Source organism: Chinchilla lanigera, unplaced genomic scaffold, assembly GCF_000276665.1.
Source record: "Chinchilla lanigera isolate Chin_1 unplaced genomic scaffold, ChiLan1.0 scaffold00058, whole genome shotgun sequence".
Taxonomy (NCBI): Eukaryota; Metazoa; Chordata; class Mammalia; order Rodentia; family Chinchillidae; genus Chinchilla; species Chinchilla lanigera.
Window position 1 is genome coordinate 10,260,345 of NW_004955459.1, and position 19,750 is coordinate 10,280,094.

A 19,750-nucleotide genomic window follows, 5' to 3' on the forward strand; every position below is an offset into this window, starting at 1 on the left:
AGACGTGGGTCCTTAATATCAAAGGATGCTGCAGGGACGTGTCTGCTGGTCAGTCTGGCTTTTTGCTACTAACAACACCTGGGGCTGGGGATATAACTCAGTGGCACAGCACCTGCCTGGCAAATGCAAGGTCCTGAGTTTGATTCCCAGAACAAAAAAAAAAAAAAAAGATAACACCTGGCCATCCTTCCCTCCTATAGGTGCTGGAATATCAACGCCAACACTTCCATTTGGTGGGTCATTCGAGGGCCTGTGATTGTCTCCATCGTGGTGAGTGGCTGTCCTCCCTTGAACTGGGGGCCAGTGGGACAGATGGAAACAGTGACCAGTTGGCAGGAGTAGAGGACCAGGAGGCTGAGATCCCTCCAGGTGCGAAGTATTTCCTAAGAAGCAGCACTCCATTAGGAGTCCCACACTGCCCCTAATTGTGAATCTTTCAGCAACTGTTCCCGAGCCCCAGGCTACTTCTGAGAATGATGGTGACCCAAGGGTCCTTCCACTCTCCTGGTGCTGGGAGAGGGAGGCTACCATGTTGGAAAATTCTTAAACTCTCAGGCCAGGCACTAAGGTAAGGGAAGAGGCCCCAAAAGAAAGAAAATAGAATCTATTCCATTCCTGACCTTCAGGAAGCTATGGTTCAGTTGGTAGAAAGTGGACACATACTTTTGACAGATGTTATCACCCTTTTATACAACCTGGGGCTTTGTGCTTGCTAGACAAATGCTCTACCACTGACCTAGCTATCCCCAATCTCTTTTAAGATATTTTAAGTACTCTTATACAGCTATACACCACAAAATACAACAGATCAAAGTGTGGTCTTTGGACCACCAGTTTTAGCTTCACTTCAAATGTTGTCCACATTCTAGCCAGGTGTGGTCCTGCATGCCTGTAATGTCAGTACTCTGGGAGGCTGAGGCAGAAAGATTCCAAGTTTGAGCCTAGCATGGACAATTTAAAGGTACCCTATTTCAAGATAAAAACTAAAAGAAGGGCTAAGGATATAGCTCAGCGCAAAGACCCGCTATTCAATCACCAGCCTCCCCTCACCAAAAAGAAAGAACAAAAGAAAAGAAAGTTCTAAGTTCAATTTCCACCTGGGCAACTTAGTGAGATGCTGTTTTTTTTTTTTTTTTTTTTTTTTTTTGTTTTTCTCCGGTACCGGGAACCGAACTCACGACCTTGTGCTTGCCAGGCAGGCGCTTTTTGCCGCTGAGCTAAATCCCCAGCCCCGAGATGCTGTTTTAAAATACAAAATAGAAAATGGGCTGGGGATGTAGCTCACTGGTAGAACATTCCTGGGTTCGATCCCCATTCCCCCCCTCACACACATGTGCATGTGCGCGTGCGCACACACACACAAATTCTTGGGCTCCACCGTAATCTGTGGGAGTGGAGTGCAGCAATATGTACCCTAAACCTTGACAGAATGGCTCTAAAGTCGGTCAGCTTTGACTTACTTTGAGCTTATTAGACATGCCAACTCGCAGCCCAGCCAGACCTGCAGCTTTCAAGATCCACAGTGATTCCAGAGCACTGGAAGTGTGAGCATCCTGCCCGGCACCTGAGCAGACCCTATAGCTCCTGCAGGCTGCAGGCAGGGTGCGCTGCTTCACCCAGAGAGTCTGTTTCACTAGGATGCTGGGCACCCGGCTGGGCAGCAGTGATGTCCCATCCCAACTGCGACATCTTTCCAGCACAGACAAGTGGCTGGGAGGGCATGACACCATCTGCCCCACCTCTATCTTGTGTTTTACAGATCAATTTCATCTTTTTCATAAACATTCTAAGAATCCTGATGAGAAAACTTAGAACCCAAGAAACTGGAAATGAAATAAACCAGTACAAGTAAGTGGAAGGCAAAAGCCCAGGCGTGGTGTCAGCCAACAACCACTTATTGAGTGCCTACTGTTTACTCAACTAGTTCTAGCCAAAAGGAAGGAAGAGCTATGGACTTAGTCTCAGGAAGTTTACAGTGTAATTGGCAGTGCAGGGGTGGGGGAGTGGGTCTGATTATGAGACCTCAAACACTATGGGGTGGAGAAATCAAGAAATCTCAAGTAAGAAGCCTGGAAGCACAGATATGATCCTTGAGGCAAGGCCGGGGAGTCTGCACGGACTGTGAGGAATCCCAATTCAGTCATATTTCTTTAGAAATCCATATTATTCAGGAGGAAATAACTAGCTTTCATCAAATTTCAAGGAGATGTATGGCTCGAAAATACTTAAAACCATTAAGATGTTAAGGAGAGTGTGTTAGTCTGCTGGTGTTAGCCTGCTGTAACCAAATACCACAGAACAAAAGACAGGGGTGTAAACAGAAAATTGTTTTCTTCTGGTTCTGAAGGCTCTAAATCCAAGATCAAGGTTCTGTTGCTTCTGAGGTCTTTCTCCTCGGCTTAGAGGTGGCTTGTTTCTTCCTGTGCCCCGGTGTGGCCTGGGGGTTCTTTTGCTTAGCTCAGAAGGAAATCATGAATTGCCAAAGTGCAGCTCCATTACCAGCCCTGAGCTCTGAGTGCCAGTAACCCAGAGTTACAGCTCTGATCAGCTCCCTGCCACTGCTGTCAGCTCCCCAGCAGCCAGGGTCATAGCTCCTTTGGTGGCTTTCTGGCTTCTCCTTGTCACCAAATGCCATCAGTCAAGGTGAGTTGTCACCAATCGACACTGCCCATCTCTGCTACCTTTCACCACTGATGTTTGTTGGAGGTTGCTGGTCTGTGGTGCTGGACTCTGGAACTTCAGGGACAGCAGCCTCTAATGTTAACAACTCTTTTAATGCAAACTTCTCTGCCCATACTACCTGAGATAAGACCACAAGCAGATTTATGGGACCACCTGAACAGGGCTTTATTAGGACCTACTATGCTCAGCACAGGGGATCATGCATGAGGGGGGCTCCTCAGCTAACCAAGGAGTGTGAGAGGCACTGCTTACACAGACAAGCAGTAGGCTCACAGACATGCAGATCTGTACATTTCACAGACCTGCTTGAGAACTTTCAGAGTAATGACAGAGGTGGTTACCAGGTAGAGTCATCAGGAGTGGCCACAGAATGGTTGCTTGTTTGATAGCTGCCATCTCTCTGCAAAAATGGAGGGGCTGAAATTGACAGCCATCTCTTCTGAGGAGTCTGTAGGAGGGCTGGCCATGTTAATCGCAAACTCCTGGGCTTCACGGATATCAACAGTGGGCCCCATTTTCTCATCTTTGCCTTCAGGTGACAGCAGTGCCTGGAGTGGTGGGAGCGGGGGAGAGGCATGGTGCCACCTATCTTCGCAGCCTCAGAATTAGCTCTAGGGGTCTTGGGAAGGCCCTGGGCTCCTTGCTGGAGGCCACCCATGCAGGAGCAAGGGCAGCACGGGGCGGGCATGACAGCTGCCAATCAGATTAGGCTCCCTTGTGTCTGTTCTAGAAAAAAGGGAAGTGTCGGGGGTTATATTCTTTTGTGTCTCAGTTGGATTAGAGCCCAACCTAAGGGCCTCATCTTAACTGAATCACTTCTTTAAAAACCCTTTCTCCAAATACAGTCACCCTCAGAGGTACTAGGGGCTGGGACTTCAACATGTGAATTGGGGTGAGGACAGGATTCAGCCTACAACAGATGCTGAAGACAAATTAGTGTCTGACAGACACTTTCTCCATGATGTCTTGTTTTGAGAATCTGGTAGTGGCCCGGATTTCTGTGTCAGAGTCCCCATGACATCGCTGACCTGAAGGCTACACAATTTAGTGGAGCTGGGATCTGGAACAAAGTTGCCAGATAGAATACAAGATGTCAAGTTACATCTGCAGTTTGAGTAAACAGCAAATACTCTTTAGGAGTCATACCTCTCTAAAAGTATCCAAGGGGTATCTGAAATTCAGATTCCACTGGGCATTTTGTATTTTTAATTGATAAATTTGGCAACTCTGGTCTGGGAAGAAAATACAAGAACTTTTCCTTATAGATATATATTATTTAAAAAATACCAAAGTTGGCTTTGTTCATCGTGTATTAATCATAGAGTGGTAATTACAGGTGCACAATTAATTTAAAAGTTATTTGAGTATTTATGTAGATATTGATAGATACTTGTGATCAGAAAGATTTAGGATTGGTCAAAAGTTGGGGAGTATTATGTCTGGTTGATGAGTACATGGAAGGTTAGGAATTTTCCAAAATAAAATTAGAACAGGTGGGGTGGGGTTTGGGGGGCTGGTAGAGTTTTTGCCAAATATGTCCTCTGATCCCCAAGACCACAAAAACAAAAAGCTCAGAAAAACAAAAACTGAGAACAAAAATGCGGAGACATTGTTGCCAAACCTCAAGTGATCAGTCACTTGGTGATGGGGTGGGCCGCAGGGTGTCCAAGTGTGGCAGTGTGGCAGTGTGGCAGTGTGGCAGTGTGTCCTTGTGTCCCCAGGCGCCTGGCCAAGTCCACCCTACTGCTGATCCCCCTCTTTGGGGTCCACTACATCGTCTTTGCCTTCTCTACTGAGGATACCATGGAGGTCCAGCTGTTTTTTGAGTTGGCCCTTGGCTCATTCCAGGTAAGCGCTGGAAACTTTGTGGCTAAAAGGAGGAGTTCTCTGTTTCCTTAGTGAGAAGAGGAAGCCACAGAGACAGGAAGCCAGAGCTTCCTGAGGTTTAGGTGTGACTTGGGTAAGGGATACCTCATTTGGCAGGGGCCCAAGGGCTGCAGGGGTGGGGAGGACCTGCTTGTGCTGTGTGACCCAGAGTGAGACTGTGAGTCCCGATAGTCAAATGGACATAAAACTAAAAGAGACAGACTCCAGGGAAAACTCAAGGGTAAAGCCAGCCTGGCACACTGTTGCACAACTCTCTGGGGCATATACAGGGCCCCAGTAGCATAAACAGCCAAGGCTGAGCCATCAAAAAGCCAGCAGGAAGATGAGCCCTGTAGGAGAGTGTTTGAAAGACTTTCCATCTTTGGACTGGGAAGTCCAGAGAAAATGTCCAAGCTGAAAAACCCACGAGTAGCAGCATCAGCATATTATTTAGAAACAGTTAAGAGGTTCAAGCAGTTGTCTCTGAGGAACAGGAAATAGGGGTGGGGTGTCAGGAGGCTGCTGGATTTTAAAAATAAGAATCATTTGACTTTTTAAAATCATGAGCACATGGAGCATATTAAAAATAAAAGCTGACTTTAAAAAGGAGTTGGAAAATTACCTACCTGCTAACCCCAAAAGATACTATGATGTTAAAAACAAACAAAATGAAACATGTTTAAATAGAACAGAGTCTTAATTTGAATCCCAAACATCATGATGTTATTTGCCCATTTATTCATAGGTATTTCCTTCCAAAAGGAAGGTGATGTCACTTTCAGAAAAACATACAAAGGATGCCCCCAAAAGTAGATGAAGGATCGGTGAAAAAAGAGTGTAAAGCTAGTTGAGTTCCTACACAGAAACAAATTTGGTAAAGTTCCCATCAAGGCTGGGGAGATGGGTTACCAGGAAGGTCTGAAGCTTTCCCCAGAAGCCCACAGCAAAGACAGAAACGGTCTGTTTCAGATTTTACAGTATCTGGGAGATGGAGACAAACTGGGCTGGGAATATAGCTCAGTCAGTGGTAGAGTGCTTGCCTAACACACACAGGCCCCAGCTTCCATCCCTAGCACTGCAAAAGAAAAAAAACAAAACAAAACAGGAGGGGATCAAACTTCTTGCCATTTGCCCAAAGAAACTCCATGATTATAGGCTTTAGGGTCTGAGAGAAGCCTCTCCCAGTAGTTTTCCTAACGGAGTTAGCCTGACCTCAGCAGCATTCCCACAATGATGCAACACTGTCCTGCAGAGCCTTCTCCACAGGAAGCTTAAGGCATTTGGGTGGGGCTTGGCACACCCCTCATTTTTAGGGTTCTGTGTAGGTAGCCCAGCCAGGACCCTGCTACCACTTATAGGTTCCAAGAGCATCCCTGGGCTCATAGCATTGAGCAGACTCTGACCACACCCCAGGAGAGCAGTCCCCTCTGCTCTCCTCTGAGCAGCTCCTTTGCCAACAGCCCCACCACTGCCCTAATCTTCTGAGAATCCACTCTCTTGTGCGTATAAGCCACAGTTCTTCTCTTCTTGGGCAGGGAGCTTTCCCAGCCATCGTGTTTGTATGTCCCTGGTGGCTGGATTCATCATGGCCCATTTGACAACTGGGGACTTTAAGGCCTGGGCAGGGGAAAAGACTTGACCAGCTCACACAACTGGGTAGTGACCACGTAGAGAGGTCAGAGACTCAGATCTGCTTGGCACATGCACGGGACTTCTTGTCCTCCAGATCAAGGTTTGTGCTTTGGGCTGTAGACTCCTTAGGAGAAGGACATTTGGCTTCTGTCTGGGCAACTGACAAGAGACAACCTAAAGCACTAAGTGGTACCGTAGGACCATTATGAAGGAAAAAAGATCATTAAAAGATTTTGTATGTGTATGTATAGTATATATGTGCTTATGTATATGAGCACATATATAAATACATATATATGTACATATATACATATATGAAAATTTCTTCCATATATCCAAAAGTAAAGGGAATAGAATGAACCCATGTGTCACTGTTCCTCAGCTTCAGCAGTATGCACTGATGGCCTACCTTGTTTCATCTCTATCTCTGCCCACCACCCCCATCTTTTAATGTAAATCCAAGACACCGTATTATTCCATCTGTAAGCATTTTAGTGTATATTTCTAAATGATAAGGACTTAAAAGAGCACATAGTCCACAATATCATTATCACTGTCAAACACTTTTAAAAACTACATCTCTCTGATTGTACGAATAATATTTGCTTATGATACAAAAATAAGGAAAAGTAAAACAGAAAATTTTAAAAATGGCTGGGGCGTCACTCTCAGTGGTAGAGCACTTGCTTAATATTTATAAGGCTCTAGGGTAGATCCCCAGTACTAAATGAAAAAAGAAAAGAATCATCTATAATCTCATAATCCAGACACAATTTCTATTGAGGAAGATACACACACACACACACACACACACACACACACACACACACATACATATAATTAGGATCGTAATGTGTATAGTTTTGTGTCCTGTGTGCTTCAGTCCTCTATCATGCCTGTATTGAATATTTCTTCCTGTCATTAAAATTCTGCAAAAGTCTTCATTTTTACTAATCACATGATAACTGTGGAATACAGTGAACTTGCTGACTTTTATGAGGTCTGCGGCTGCACATGCTTGGGGCACAGCTAACTTCCTCACCCTGGGTTCCTGCCTCCCTGGACAGTGAAGGTGTGTCCTCAGATCCCAGGGAGGGAGATCTGGGCAAGCTGGGTCCAGCCTAACCGTTAGGTCTGGGCCGAGCATACACAACTTCAGTCCTGCTGGAACCTTCTGTGACTCAGTTTCCTCACCTGTACATTTCAGGGCATCTCTTCCCTCCCATTTTCTACCAAGGGCTTTAAGCAGAATGGAATGAAGGAATCTAGGGGGCCACAATGACTGGGGCCAAGCTACGTTGCAGATCCAAAGCCTTTAAGTGTCGTTTACTCTGACAGCGGTTCCCTGAGGGTGAAGCCCACTCCAGCCTTCTGGGGACCTTTAAAAGCGGCTCATCTCCCCACATCAGACCTTCAGGTGTGGGGTACCGAGTTCAACCTGGGGCAAAAGCTCCCCAGTGAGTGGAATGTGCAGCAACACAAAAACCACAGCCCAAGCACGCCTGCCCTGTAGAGAGTTGCCCTTCTATGCTGCAGTCACTGACACTGGAATTCTAATGTAAATGCTTTTAGTTTTGTCACTAACTTACTAAAATGCCAATATCCAGGCCTAGGTGTTAGCTCAGTGGTAGACAGTGTGCTTAGCATGGTGAGACACTGAGTTCAATCCCTGAGGGGAAAAGGCCAATATCCCTGAGCAGCAGGGTGAAGGGATGATTCTTTGTTTTTGGGGTCCTTTCCAAAGCAGTAAATACATAAGGCCAGATCTGGGTGGGACTAGGAAAGAAAAGCCAGGTCACCCAAGGTTACAGCTGTGTGCACAGGCCCCTGTGGGGACAGTGATCACCAGAAGGGCAGCCTGCCAAAAAAGGGCAGGTGGAGGTGACATCAATCTCACTAAATCAGAGGACCTTAAGCCCTGACCATGGAGATGTGCCCACCTGTCCCTGCACCGAGCTCTCGCTGGTCTGTGCCTGGACATTCTGACCACACATTTGTTCTTCAGCGTGGATGAACTGTGCATGTTTCAGTGTCTCCGATTTCTAGCTTATCTTCAAAGTGGGTCTCCCACTGGGCTGGCTCTGGCCTTTCCCAGTAGGGTGGAAACAAGCTTCAGGTACTTCCAGCTCTGCTGTCCTTACCTTACTCTCACTGACTCTACATGTTTGAAGTCCTGGTAGGCCTTGGGAACAGCAGATGAAAGGGACTCACAGTCCATGCTGGGTGGCACAGACACAACCAGGGCACTGTGGAGGTCCTGAAGAGGTAATTCTCTAAGGTGAGAGAGGCGGGGACGAAAGTCTGGAGCTGGTGATCAGGGGACTTGGGCAGGAGAGGTCAGAGCAGTGAGCTCCAGGTCCAGCTGCCCAAGATGAATGGTGAGCCTGCACTAACCCCTGCTCCCTCTGGCAGGGGCTGGTGGTGGCTATCCTCTACTGCTTCCTCAACGGGGAGGTAAGTGTCCTGGGATACCACTGGGCTCCAATGGGAGCTGCTGGAGAGGGTGGGGTAGGGGGTGTAAAGGGAGGCGAGAGCAGGTTGGCCTCAGAGCATGGGCCTGACCAGTCTCCCAGGAGTCTGCACTCCATAGGAACAGCAGGTTCACCTGGAAGGTGTGTTAATGCTTGCCTGGCCCTGTCCCCAGTTCTGATTTAGCAAAAATTGATTCTGTAGGTCTGGGCAAGGGCCTAACAAAGTTTTTAACAAGCATGCCTGCTGATTCTAATCTGTGATTTAGTCCAGGGAACATAGGCAAAGGGTGCAGTTCCCTCAAGCAGAACCCAGGTTCCTGACTGCTGTGCTGCTTGCTGGATGGGCATTCGGGATCACTGCCCTCCCTGTCCTCAGTCTTCCCATAAGCGCAGTGGGTGACTCAAAAGTGTCTGTGGCTCTATCCTCCAAATGAGTGCTGACTCTGGGGCCTGTGCAGCTTTGAGAAGGACTCTGGCCTTGGGCAGAGCATCTGGGTCAGGACACCAGCCTGCAGACCTGCAGACACCAGGCCTCCAGCACTGGTTGCATATGGGGTTGCTCCCTGTCTGGTTCACCATACCAGAAGGGTTGTGGCCTCTGGTGTTTTCCAAAAATCGAGCATCAAGCCTGGCCTCAGAAGTCTGGCTGCTCCTTTGAGGTGGAGATAGTAAAGGAGATGTCCACGAAGCAACTCCATGGCTCTGGATGGCTTCTGAGCTGGGCTGGCTGTGTGGGAAGGAGTGTCCAGTTATCTCAGGGCACATCTGGACATTTGAGTTTTACAGCTGGGGATACAAACCACAGGTCCTTTCCTGGGGACACGATAATGAGATGGCACGTGCGAGTGTCCAGAGTAGAAGGGGCTGTGGTGGTCAGCTGGAGTGGCCTGCAGGTGAGGGAGGGGGCAGAAGTACCATCTGGGCAGGAGTGGCAGAGCCTGCATGGGGGCTCAGGTTATGTGTGTGACGGGGTGAGACCCGGGTTCCGGCACTGGCTGACCCTCCCTGCCCAGCTGATGGGTGGTCTCGGGCAGGTGCAGCTGGAAGTTCAGAAGAAATGGCGACAATGGCACCTCCAGGAGTTCCCGCTGTGCCCCATGGCCCTCAACAACTCCTTCAGCAATGGCACCAGTAACCCCACCCATAGCACCAAGGCCAACAGCAAAGCCAGCCCTGCAGAGCAGAGCCGGGGCACCTCCAGGGCCAGCATCATCTGAGAGGCTGGAGCAGGGCTGCTCATGGACAGAAGCTGAACCAGGTGTGAAGAGGGCTGGACACTGCTGCAGGACCTGGAAGATGTCCCATGTTCCCCACTATAGCTGATAACAATGCCCCCTGAGGTGTGGGAGTCCTCAGCACTGGGCAGAAGGGACCTGGAGCACCGTGGGACAGGACTGAGGCCTGGAACTTGGTCTGTGTTGCTCTTCTGGGAAGAGCAGCTCAGGAGCCCAAGAAGGGGCAGGGAAATAAATGGTACCCAAGAAGAGACTTGGTGTGCATTTGTCAGGCTTTTCACCCTGAAACTCAAGGGAAGGGAGTATGCTGTGGCGCACTCCCTGGTCCCTTCCTGCAGGGAAAAGGGCCTTCCCTGAATCCCAGCTCATTTTCAGGGACAAGCTTAGCTGCTCAGAAAACACAAGAACTCCCCTACTGCAACTCACCTTTCTCCCCACAGCGTTCAGGACAACAGCTCAATGTATCTGATGAAGCTGAAGGAGAGACCCAGGATCCCCACCCGTTAGTGTCCTTAACACGGTGTGAGGCACATAAGGTGGGCAGGGCTGGGGGTGGCACAGCAGAAAGTGCAGCCAATCCCACTTTACAGATTGGCACAGACTCACCAAGGCATCATGACTTGTCTAGGCTACCCAGCAAGGAGGTGGCCATTCATCTAGGGCTTTTACTTCAAATGCATGAGCTCCAAGGTCATGTCTGAGCCGCCCCTGCAACACAAGAGTGGACCAGGGCCCGTCTCCCTGCCTCACTAAGCTCCTGGGGCCTTTGGTCTCAGCCTTCACTCTGGCTCTCAGTCCTCTTAAATACCTGCAGTCCCTACCCCCATGGGAAACTGTAAGATATATCCTTTTACAAAACAAAAGCTACTGGTGCTCACAGGGAAGCATTCTGGAGAGAAGCAGAGACAGTGCAGTACAGAGCAAGAAGCATCTTGCTGGAGGGTGGGCAGCTCCACTTTATTCCTCTTTTCCCTGCAGACAAGGTGGGTGTCCTCTTGCACCTTACAGACTGCCGCAGATTCCCGCTTCCCAGGTGAGTTCCCGCCCGTGTGGGTGATGAGCTCTGCTTTCTGCAAATCCAAGCAGCCCACAGAAACTCTCAGGTGGGGCTAGGGATGAGGCTTAATGGTAGAGCACATGCTTAGCATGTCCTGGTTGGTCCCCAGCACCATAAACAACAGCAGCAATAGCAGCAAACGTTTCAGGTGATCTCCATGGGCTCCCTACATCCTGGTTTGACCTTGCATTCATACCCTTGTGACTCTGCATCTTGGAATAAAGATTTTTTAAAAATCACCATAGAGGAGCTAGACAAGGTGGCACATACCTAAACTTGACGAGGATGAGATGAGAGGGTCACTTGAGCCCAGGAGTTCAAGACAAGCCTGGGCAACAGAGGGAGACCTCATCTCAAGGAAAGAAAAATAGTAAGAATCACCATAAAGGTAGGTAGATACAGATGCCCAGCACAAGAAGGGACCTGCAATGACAAGGATAGGGCAGAGACCAAAGCCCTGTGTAGTAAGTGGAAGCCAGAATTTACCAGTTGGGGTGTTAGAATAAAATGGTCAAAATCTTCACCTTTTCTAGGCAGAGAAACTACTAGACAGGAGACAAGGTGATGAAAATGCAGATCTGCCCACAAGGATGGAAATCTCCACTGGTTCTTAACCCCCTTGGTCTCCACTCATCCCCAGGATGATAGTTAATCATTACCCAAGGACTTGCACCCCCTGAGGAGTCCATCAGGTCCAACTATGTGCTTTTTAAAATGGTTCTAGGATCAAAAATGGTGCCCCGAGGCCAAATGATCTTATAAAAGCTACACTCTCAAACTGGCACACATGCACACTGGCCTCCGAGGGGATCGTGTTGGAAGTAAGCAGGGTGCCCCTTGGAGGGCCCCTGCTCAAGGAAATGCTCTGACAGCCAGGGCCCCAACAGACAGCCCACTGCTAGAAGCTGGGGTACCTGGGGTTTGTGAAATACCCCAAAAGGGCAGGGGAGAAATCAAGTCAAATGGTTTGAAAACCTATTATATGTAAGACATTCTAAAAGATTTCTGCAAGAGTCAGGGAAATGTGTGCAAAGATTCCTTAAGCTGGTAGAAAAAAATGCTAGGTACCGACCGGTCCCTTAACATAGAAAAACAATCCAGATCCATTCTTAGCAACTTCAGGAGCCCCAAAGACCCGCTGTACACAGTCAATAAAATAGGTGTGAACAGTACTTATCTCAATAGCCAGCCTACGGACGAGTTACAGGATTTACTTCTAAATTGATCCCAATCCAGAGAAGAAACTCAAGGAGAGAGTGGTAATACTTTCTTTCTTTTGAAATCAACACCCTAATAGCTTAGCCAAACCTGTGCAGCTGCTGGTACAGAGGCACACTCCTGTCTTCTGCCCCTGGCCACCAGTTGTAGAGGACCCCAGGCCATTTCTGGCAGACAACCCAGAGCTTACTGGCTAAAAGGCAGCAGCTTCAAGGTCATAGTACCACCCCATTCCCATCAAAAGTCACATGTTGGAAAAGTCTCATCTTGCTCACACTTTCTTGTAGAAACAGAGGTCTCCAGAGAGGGCCCTAGAATTCCCCTAGTTGGTTCCAGGGCTGGGTAATGCTGTTGATATGAAGGCCACTGACAGCATTCAGGAAGAAGAGGAACGAGGCGGTAAATTCACACCAAAACATCAAGGTGAAGCCGATGAGTGTGACCCGATTCCTGAGGAGGATCACAAAACTCAGGAGTCCCACAGAGGAGAGGATGAAGGAGACCAGGAGGAGGCAGGAACCGATGGCCCACTTGCGCCGAGAGTAGATGTTCTCACACACCTGGGATACCATGAGAAGCTCCAGGCCAAAGATGGCGGCCACCACAGCCATGGCACCCACACTGCGGGCCAGGCCCATGCCCACCGCGAGCCCAGGCACGTGGGTCTGGCTCAGGTCTCGGAGGCAGTGTGGCTTGCTCTGGTTGGTGATGGTGCAGAAGTGCCATAGCCCAAAGAGGCGGTCCTCATCCAGAAGCCAATACCCATCGCAGATGGAGATGGAAGAGAGGACCACGGCCAGGGCACTACACACGATGATAAGGGTCCTGATGAAGGACTCAAAGAAGGACCGGCGGGGCCTCCTCTGGCTCAACAGCCTCTGGGCCTAGAAGACACCAAAGGAAGCAATGTCAGTGAGGGCCCCAACCCACAAACTCCTTGAACTCTCCAGGGAAGAATCCAAACATGCCTCACAGATCCTAAAAGGCTTGTTCTTTGCTTGGGTCTCACAGAAAGCCTGGAACCCCCCATAGCCCCTTAGCTTCCACAGCATAGACCTACCTTCATTAGGAGCTTTCTCCTTTCTACTGTCCATCTAGACCTGTAAGAACTGGCTGTCCAGAATTCAGCCAGACCCTAATTATTCCCTTCCCTTTATGATCTCAACAATGGGTGAAAATTCCAAATAGACCCACAAACCCTGTGCCATTCTTCACTCAGAAGACATGTCTTGCCTGGCTTATGTGACCTTGAGCATGCAGCCTGCCTCAGTTTCTTTGTACACAAAATGAGAACTTTGTATTGTACAAAGCAGTGAGACTGTAGCACGTCCATACATAAGATTATGTTTTCTTGTCCAGTGCGCATTACTTTTATCCTAACCCACACCCACTTGGTGTTGCACTTTCTGTATTTGGTCCAGGGCTCCATGTTATTATCTTGTTTCCCCGAGTCCTGAAAGTGATTGTCTGCACCTTGCCCTTCAGCCTGACTCAGCCTGTCCACCACCCAGAGCTGGCCAACCAAAGTGCGCCTTTTAGCAGCTTCTAGACACGAAGAACCCACTGGTCTCCGTATTGGAGGGGAGCATCCCCACCTGCTTGGTCTCCTAGCCTGAGAGCTGGGAGATACCACAGTACAGTATCTCCTGCCTCATCTGGCATGGCTCCCAACCCCTGACGCACAAAGCCAAAGTAAGAAATGCTACACAGAATAAAAGTGCTTACCACAACAGCAAGCCCTACGCAATCCACCTGCATCCTCTCCTACTTCTCTTCCCAGTTTACTCCCCCTCCCCACCATGTTCAGGCACCATGGCTGCCCTATTTCTGTGCCTAAAGACCTCCTGGCCCCTCTGCCCAACAGGTTCTTCTGCAACTGCCCCACCTCTTAAGGACAACTCCTTTTCGCCATCCTTTGAGACTGCTTATTCTTTATGGTACTAGGGATTGAGTCCAATACCATCCCACTAAATTACATACTATGTTAAAACAGGGTCTTTCTAAGTTACTAAGTTGCCCAGATTCAAACTTGTGGTTCTCTTGCCTCAGCTTCCCAGAGTGCTGGAATTACAGGCATGCACCCACCATGCAAAGTCACCTCTTGCAGAGGTCCTTCACATCCACCCAACATAATGCAGTCTCTGCTGACATTCTCTGTCAGGCACCCTGTTTACTTTCTTTATCATTCTTATCTGTTTTGAAGTGACATTTTATCTGTCTCACTTGAATACTGTCCTCCAGAGTGCAAGGCCCTCATGTCAAAATACTATTGTGTCCCTGGTACCTGGCACAGTGTCTGACCTGTGCATTCAGTACATGCTTCAGGAAGACCCACGGGTTAGTGAAGGGTCACTTCCATATGGAGCTCCCTTTAACCCAGTTCTGCCCTGTTTTAAGTTAAAACACCTTTAGCAGTGTTATGGAAGCAGGTTTTCCCCTTGCTTTGGGAAGTAAGCAAAGCATATAGCCCACATATAGTCACTACTAGGAAACCAGGAGGAAGGAGCCCCTGGGATGCACCTTATTCCATGTATGATGGACACTTCAGGAGCAAGTGTGGACCACACCTCTCCATGCAAGACACATGGTCAGGGCCCTCGCAAAGTTGTCCATTAGGGTGTCCTTGTACAGAAGGTGCCTCAGTTCAACCAGGGATATAGGAATAAGGATAATATTTGCTGTCAGCATATCTGCCTAGGTAGCAACCAATTTTCTTCTTAAACCTATGAGGTTGGTAGAGGAGGGAGCTCCTTGGAGGGTTTGTAAAGAGCGAAACTATGTCATGCACATGGCAGGTGACTTGCCCAACATCACACCTGATTTCCAGTAATGCTGGTTATAGCTCTCCAGACAACTGCACACTGTGTGCTATCGTTTAGATCTAGATGTCCCCCCCAAACTCTCATGTGCTCGGAGGTAGGGCTTTTGAAAATGACTGGATCCTAGAGGTGCTATTCCCATCAGAGGCTTTACCCGCTAAGCTTAGCAGCTGGGTGTGCTGCTGAGAAGTGGGGCCTCCTTAGAGGCAGCCCACTGGGAGTGTGACCTGCAAGGGTGTATCTCCCTCGCCAGATCCTCTTTGCTTTCTGCTTCCAGGCTGCCATGGGATGAGCAGCTATGTTCTACCTGTGCCCTTCAGCCATGCAATTTCTGCACGGAGCCAGCTGGCCATGGGTTGAAAATATGAGCCAAATAAACCTATCCTCCTTTAAGTTGTGGGTGTTGGGTAATGTCTTAGGTACTTTCTCCTTGCTGAGACAAAATGCCTGATGCCCAAAGTTAAGAGAAGAAAGGTTTATTTAGCTCACAGCCTATAGAGGTTTCAGTCCATAATCGGCTAGCGCCAGAGCAAGGTGGCTTTGCAGAAGAGAACAGTTCACGGCAGGCAGATGTAGCAAAGCAACAAAGGACTTTAACAGCATCTTTCTGCCCCTTTTATACTGTATCTAGGCTTCTGGGATTAGGATGGTGCCAAACCAAACAGTGGACTGATTTAGTAATCAACTACCCTTACTGCTAGCATCACACACTCTAGATCTAGTCACTTCTGCAAAGCACTACCTATGAGTGCGTGAGGCTTTGGGGGACATCCAGACACAGCCATAACAGGCATTATGTCTCAGCAACAAGCAAAATGATAAAGACCATGTACCAGAGGTGGCATCTACTCAGCTAAGGACTACCCACTGGGACCTTCTAAGTATAGGGCCTTGGTGCTAGGGGCTCAGTGCCACTGTTGAGGGAGGGGGTATGAGTATATAGGAATGCCCAAGGCCATGCCAGAACCAGGCCTACACCTCCAGTCAGATCCTGGGGTGCTGCAAAGAGCACCCAGGTAGGAGTGTGGGCTATGGTTCTCAAATGTGTGCCCTGGGTTCCTGGAGGGGCTGTAGGCACCATAGTGGGTAGCAGGGAAAGCTGAGCAGCCTGGCTCTGGGTGCCCTTCCTTGCTTCAACTAAAAAAGTGGGGTCTAGGAGCCCATGCTGCTTTTCATTAGGAAAAAAAGACAGGATCTACAGGTAAGAAACACACCCAAGGAAACTTTGAACATTGTGCCTGTAGGTCTCCAGCACCAACCAAGAGAGGGGAGTTGCTTACCTCTTGGGCCCTTAGTTTCTCCTCTATCAACAGGAGTTGGTGACGCCTGTAGGAAAGCAGTCACCCTGAAGAAGGTTACAATATCCCTTGGTTGGAAATGGAAAAGCCCCAGTTGCAGAGAACAAGTCACAAGACCACAGGACCTATAAACCTTTTGACCCTAGACACCACACTGGAAAACAGGCACGTCCTGTGCCCTCAGCCCCGCCTGTCCCGGGCCCAGACTGGACTTTAATCTCTAGGCCATAAGACATCACCCTGGGATCACAAAGAGAAAACAACTAATCTCAACTCATCTCTCCCCTTCCTGCCTCCAGAGAGGGCTTTATTTAAACTCTGACCATCAATAAAACTCCCAAAGATGAAATGAGATTGTGTACAAAGACACATGGCACATAGGCAGCTTTCAATTTGGGAGAGTGATTAATATTAGTAACAACTGTACCCACTGGAGTCTTCATTCCAAAGCACTTGGCCCCTCATGCCCAAGCTGTGAATACCTCCATCAGCTCTCAGTGACGCAGGGCCTGAAAGCCCCTCCTGGGGGCAGCTTGGTGGCAGCAGCTCAGGGGAAGGACAGGAAGGAGTCAGGGAGCGGTGGAGGATGGCAGTCTCTAGCCTGGGGCCCCAACTCTGGCATGAGGACTATCTCATCAATCTCAGGGCTGTGACTTCTTCCATAGATTTAAAAAGAAAAGTTTCCCTTTTTCAACTATGACCTTGAGTGAGTTCCGGTGACCTGTAAAACAAGGATCCCCGACACTACAGGACTGCTAGGTGCAATGCCATGTTCACGTCTTTCCCCGAAACTCAGGGCCTCGCATGTTCCCCTCAACCAAGAGCAGCCCCAGGTAAATACTCTGGGCTCTTACTTATTCCCCTCTCCCCAGCACAGCCCCCGCAGGTGCTGTCCCTCAACATCCACTCTGACCAGGCCTAGGTCAGACCATCATCGCCACCAACATTCTGGGACGTCTTCCACAAGTGAGTCATCCGCACCTCGGCTTTCAGCCTGGGTCCGCCCACCCACCGGCATGACCTAGAGCTTGCTCTTAGCTGTCCTTCATCCTGCCCTGCTCACTCGCCTGTGAATGGAGACAGTGGTACTTCCTTCATAAGGTTATGTGTGGGGATGAAGCTATTGGCTAAGTGTTCCTAAGCGTGGGCCCAGCACACCACCCTCACTGCGCCTCTGTGGTCTCCCCCGGCTCAGAGCAGAGCTGCTTGGCTTCCACAGACAGCTCCACACCCTCAGCAGGCAGCTTAGCTCTTCTCACCCAGTTCATTCCTCCTTGCCCTCCTTAGCCCCACTCCCAGTGCTCCTCTTTCTCCTGCCCTGCTGAAGTTAATCCTACCCAAGGCCTTTGCACATCTTAATTTAGCACTTACTTCCCCCATTCCATTCCTTGTTTACCTCTTTCTGCCTCCTTAGCCAGATCATAAACTCCTCCGGGGAAGACCACACCTGATCCCACCCTCCTCACCACCTGTCCCTTTCTTCCCGAGGCCTGTCACTGGAGGTGATGCCGCCTAAGCCTCAGAACAAAGAGGATTCACCGAATCCTATCCCCTGTAACCGTTAAGCAGCTGGGTTCTGGTTAAAAGGAGGTTGCGGGTAGCTGTGGATGTCATTTCTAAGAAGGGGCAACCAGGATTTGGAGGCAGGGAGTCCTGGATTATCTTGATTCTGTCATTTAGCTAGGCACCGTGGGCAGGTTACTTCTGAGCCTCAGTTTCTCATCTGCAAAATGGGCACAGTCAAGGCAACTGGATCTCCTTATAATCCCAGCTGCTCCGGAGGTAGAGGCAAGAGGATCACTTGCGCCCAGTAGATTAGCCTGAGCAACAGAGCAAAACTTTGTCTGAATTATTATAATAAAACGAGCAGAACAGTACGTAAATTATCAGGGTCCGAGGGACCCAGCTCTTGAAGGCAGTCGTCTCGTGAGCATCAGGACAGGACAGTCTAGTGAGGCTCGCACACGGCGTCTGCCTGCCCCCGGGGACTTCCCTTTGGATTGGCAGGAATGTGTAGGTCCTTAGGCAACATGAACATCTTGCACTGCTCTAAGGAAACCAACTCTGCGGGGCAGGGCCCCTGCTTTCGTTGGAGCTTCTTTGGGGCGTGCGGCCCCTGGCGAGTCCGCCAGCGCCCCGCACCGCGCCCTCGATTCTAGGGGAGGTGGTCTTTCTAGGACCCGCCCGCCGAAGTTCCAGCTTCCTAAGCCGCGTCCTGCCTGTTACATAAGTCGTCTAACTTTCCAAGTCCATTCTGTCCTCTCTCTCCAGCCCCAGATGCATATTTTTAGGCGGGACCCCTTTGCTGAACCCAAGTGACAGGTCGCAGGTGGCCCCAAGGAAGGCAGGAAACTCTCCCCAGGGATGTTTGGGAGACGCAGAAGCCGGGGGGCGGGGTGGTGGTGGCGGGAAACAGTGCTAGGGGAGAGCCACCCCAGATCACCTCCCGCGGAGCCGTTCCAGACCCGGCGGGTTTGCAGGGCGCTGGGCAGGCGGGCTCGCGGCAGCCCGGGGCTGGCGTGGATGAGGGTTCCTCCCCTCCCCTTTTCCCCTTCCTTCCCTCTCCCCGCGGCCGGCACCCCCAGCTCGACCCCGGCACCGGCTACCTGCACCGCGATGGCTGTCATTCTGCGCTCCGTCTCCCGCTCGGCTGCGGCGCAAACGCCCGCCCGGACCTCTGCCCGCTGCGCAGCGAGGGCGGGGACTCGCAGCCGCGCAGTTCACCGGGCGGGCCCGGCGGCCGTGCACCCCGCCGCCCAGGTGACGCTGAGTTAGCGAGGGCTGCCGAGAACAGATCCCGGGGGCAGCCTCCACGCCTGGGAGAGCAGGGCAGAGCCCCCCGCAGGGGGCGCGATCCGCTGGGCCCCAGGGAGGAGGACCCGGGTGACTTCCTGGATCCCCGGAGCATGGCCTCGCCTGAGAAGCAGATTCCTCGAGGGCTGGGACTGCCGAGGGCAAGGATTTAGTTCCAGCCTGAGCTGACCAGGTCGAGAGACTGGAGGAGGCCGGAGGGTCCAAAGGGAGGCGATTAGGGGCGGCCTTTGCCTTCACCACCTGCTGTGTGACCTTGGGCTGCTTGCTTAACATGATGGCCTCGGTTAATCAGTGAGATAATACATGGGATAGGTCAGGCTCTTGAAAGGTGGCTGGTAAGTGTGAAGGGTGTAGAACCTTCTGGGGGATGTAACCACCTCCCCAAAACGCAAATATGAGACTGGAGGTGTAGCTCGATGGCGGACTCCTTGCACAAAACCTGGGGTTCTATCCCCAGTGTGGGGCAGCAGGTAGGCCAAGACACTCCCTTTCCCTCAAAGAATTGAGGTTGGGACAGCAGATTCCAGTTGGCTTCTCCACTGCACTGTCCTTGTCAGCTGTGGGGGAGTGTGTGGTGGGTAGAGTTCCTGCTTAAGGTAACTGCAAGATCCTTAAATTGAAAAAAGTAAATGGTCCCACTCACTCAGGTAGGCAGCTC

General features: G+C 50.1%; 2 protein-coding genes across 10 annotated transcripts in view; one reads left to right on the forward strand and one right to left on the reverse strand.

The window, feature by feature from the left end:
* Sctr (secretin receptor) overlaps nt 1-10,139 on the forward strand; it is a 78,035-nt gene extending 67,896 nt beyond the window's left edge. For 6 of the 7 annotated variants that reach the window (XM_005397671.2, XM_005397668.2, XM_013521062.1 and 3 more), the window contains 5 exons: nt 201-270; nt 1,760-1,848; nt 4,404-4,530; nt 8,593-8,634; nt 9,686-10,139. In XM_005397671.2, the coding sequence (XP_005397728.1) occupies nt 201-270; nt 1,760-1,848; nt 4,404-4,530; nt 8,593-8,634; nt 9,686-9,868 (511 nt within the window). In that variant the 3' untranslated portion in view covers nt 9,869-10,139. The remainder of the gene's footprint in view (nt 1-200; nt 271-1,759; nt 1,849-4,403; nt 4,531-8,592; nt 8,635-9,685) is intronic. The other variant, XM_013521063.1, reaches the window with a different exon arrangement.
* Nucleotides 10,140-10,822: 683 nt separating this feature from the next.
* On the reverse strand, nt 10,823-19,205 carry Tmem37 (transmembrane protein 37). 3 transcript variants are annotated; one of them, XM_005397672.2, is made up of 2 exons: nt 18,882-19,205; nt 10,823-13,045 (listed from the first exon to the last, which is right to left on the reverse strand). In XM_005397672.2, exons 1-2 carry the CDS (start codon nt 18,903-18,905, stop codon nt 12,473-12,475), a joined length of 597 nt encoding a protein of 198 aa, XP_005397729.1. In that variant the 5' UTR covers nt 18,906-19,205; the 3' UTR covers nt 10,823-12,472. The 3 variants fall into 3 exon arrangements, with proteins under 3 accessions (XP_005397729.1, XP_005397730.1, XP_005397731.1); XM_005397673.2 differs by having other exon boundaries at nt 18,885-19,203; XM_005397674.2 differs by lacking the exon at nt 18,882-19,205 and adding an exon at nt 13,222-13,326.
* Nucleotides 19,206-19,750: the final 545 nt, after the last annotated feature.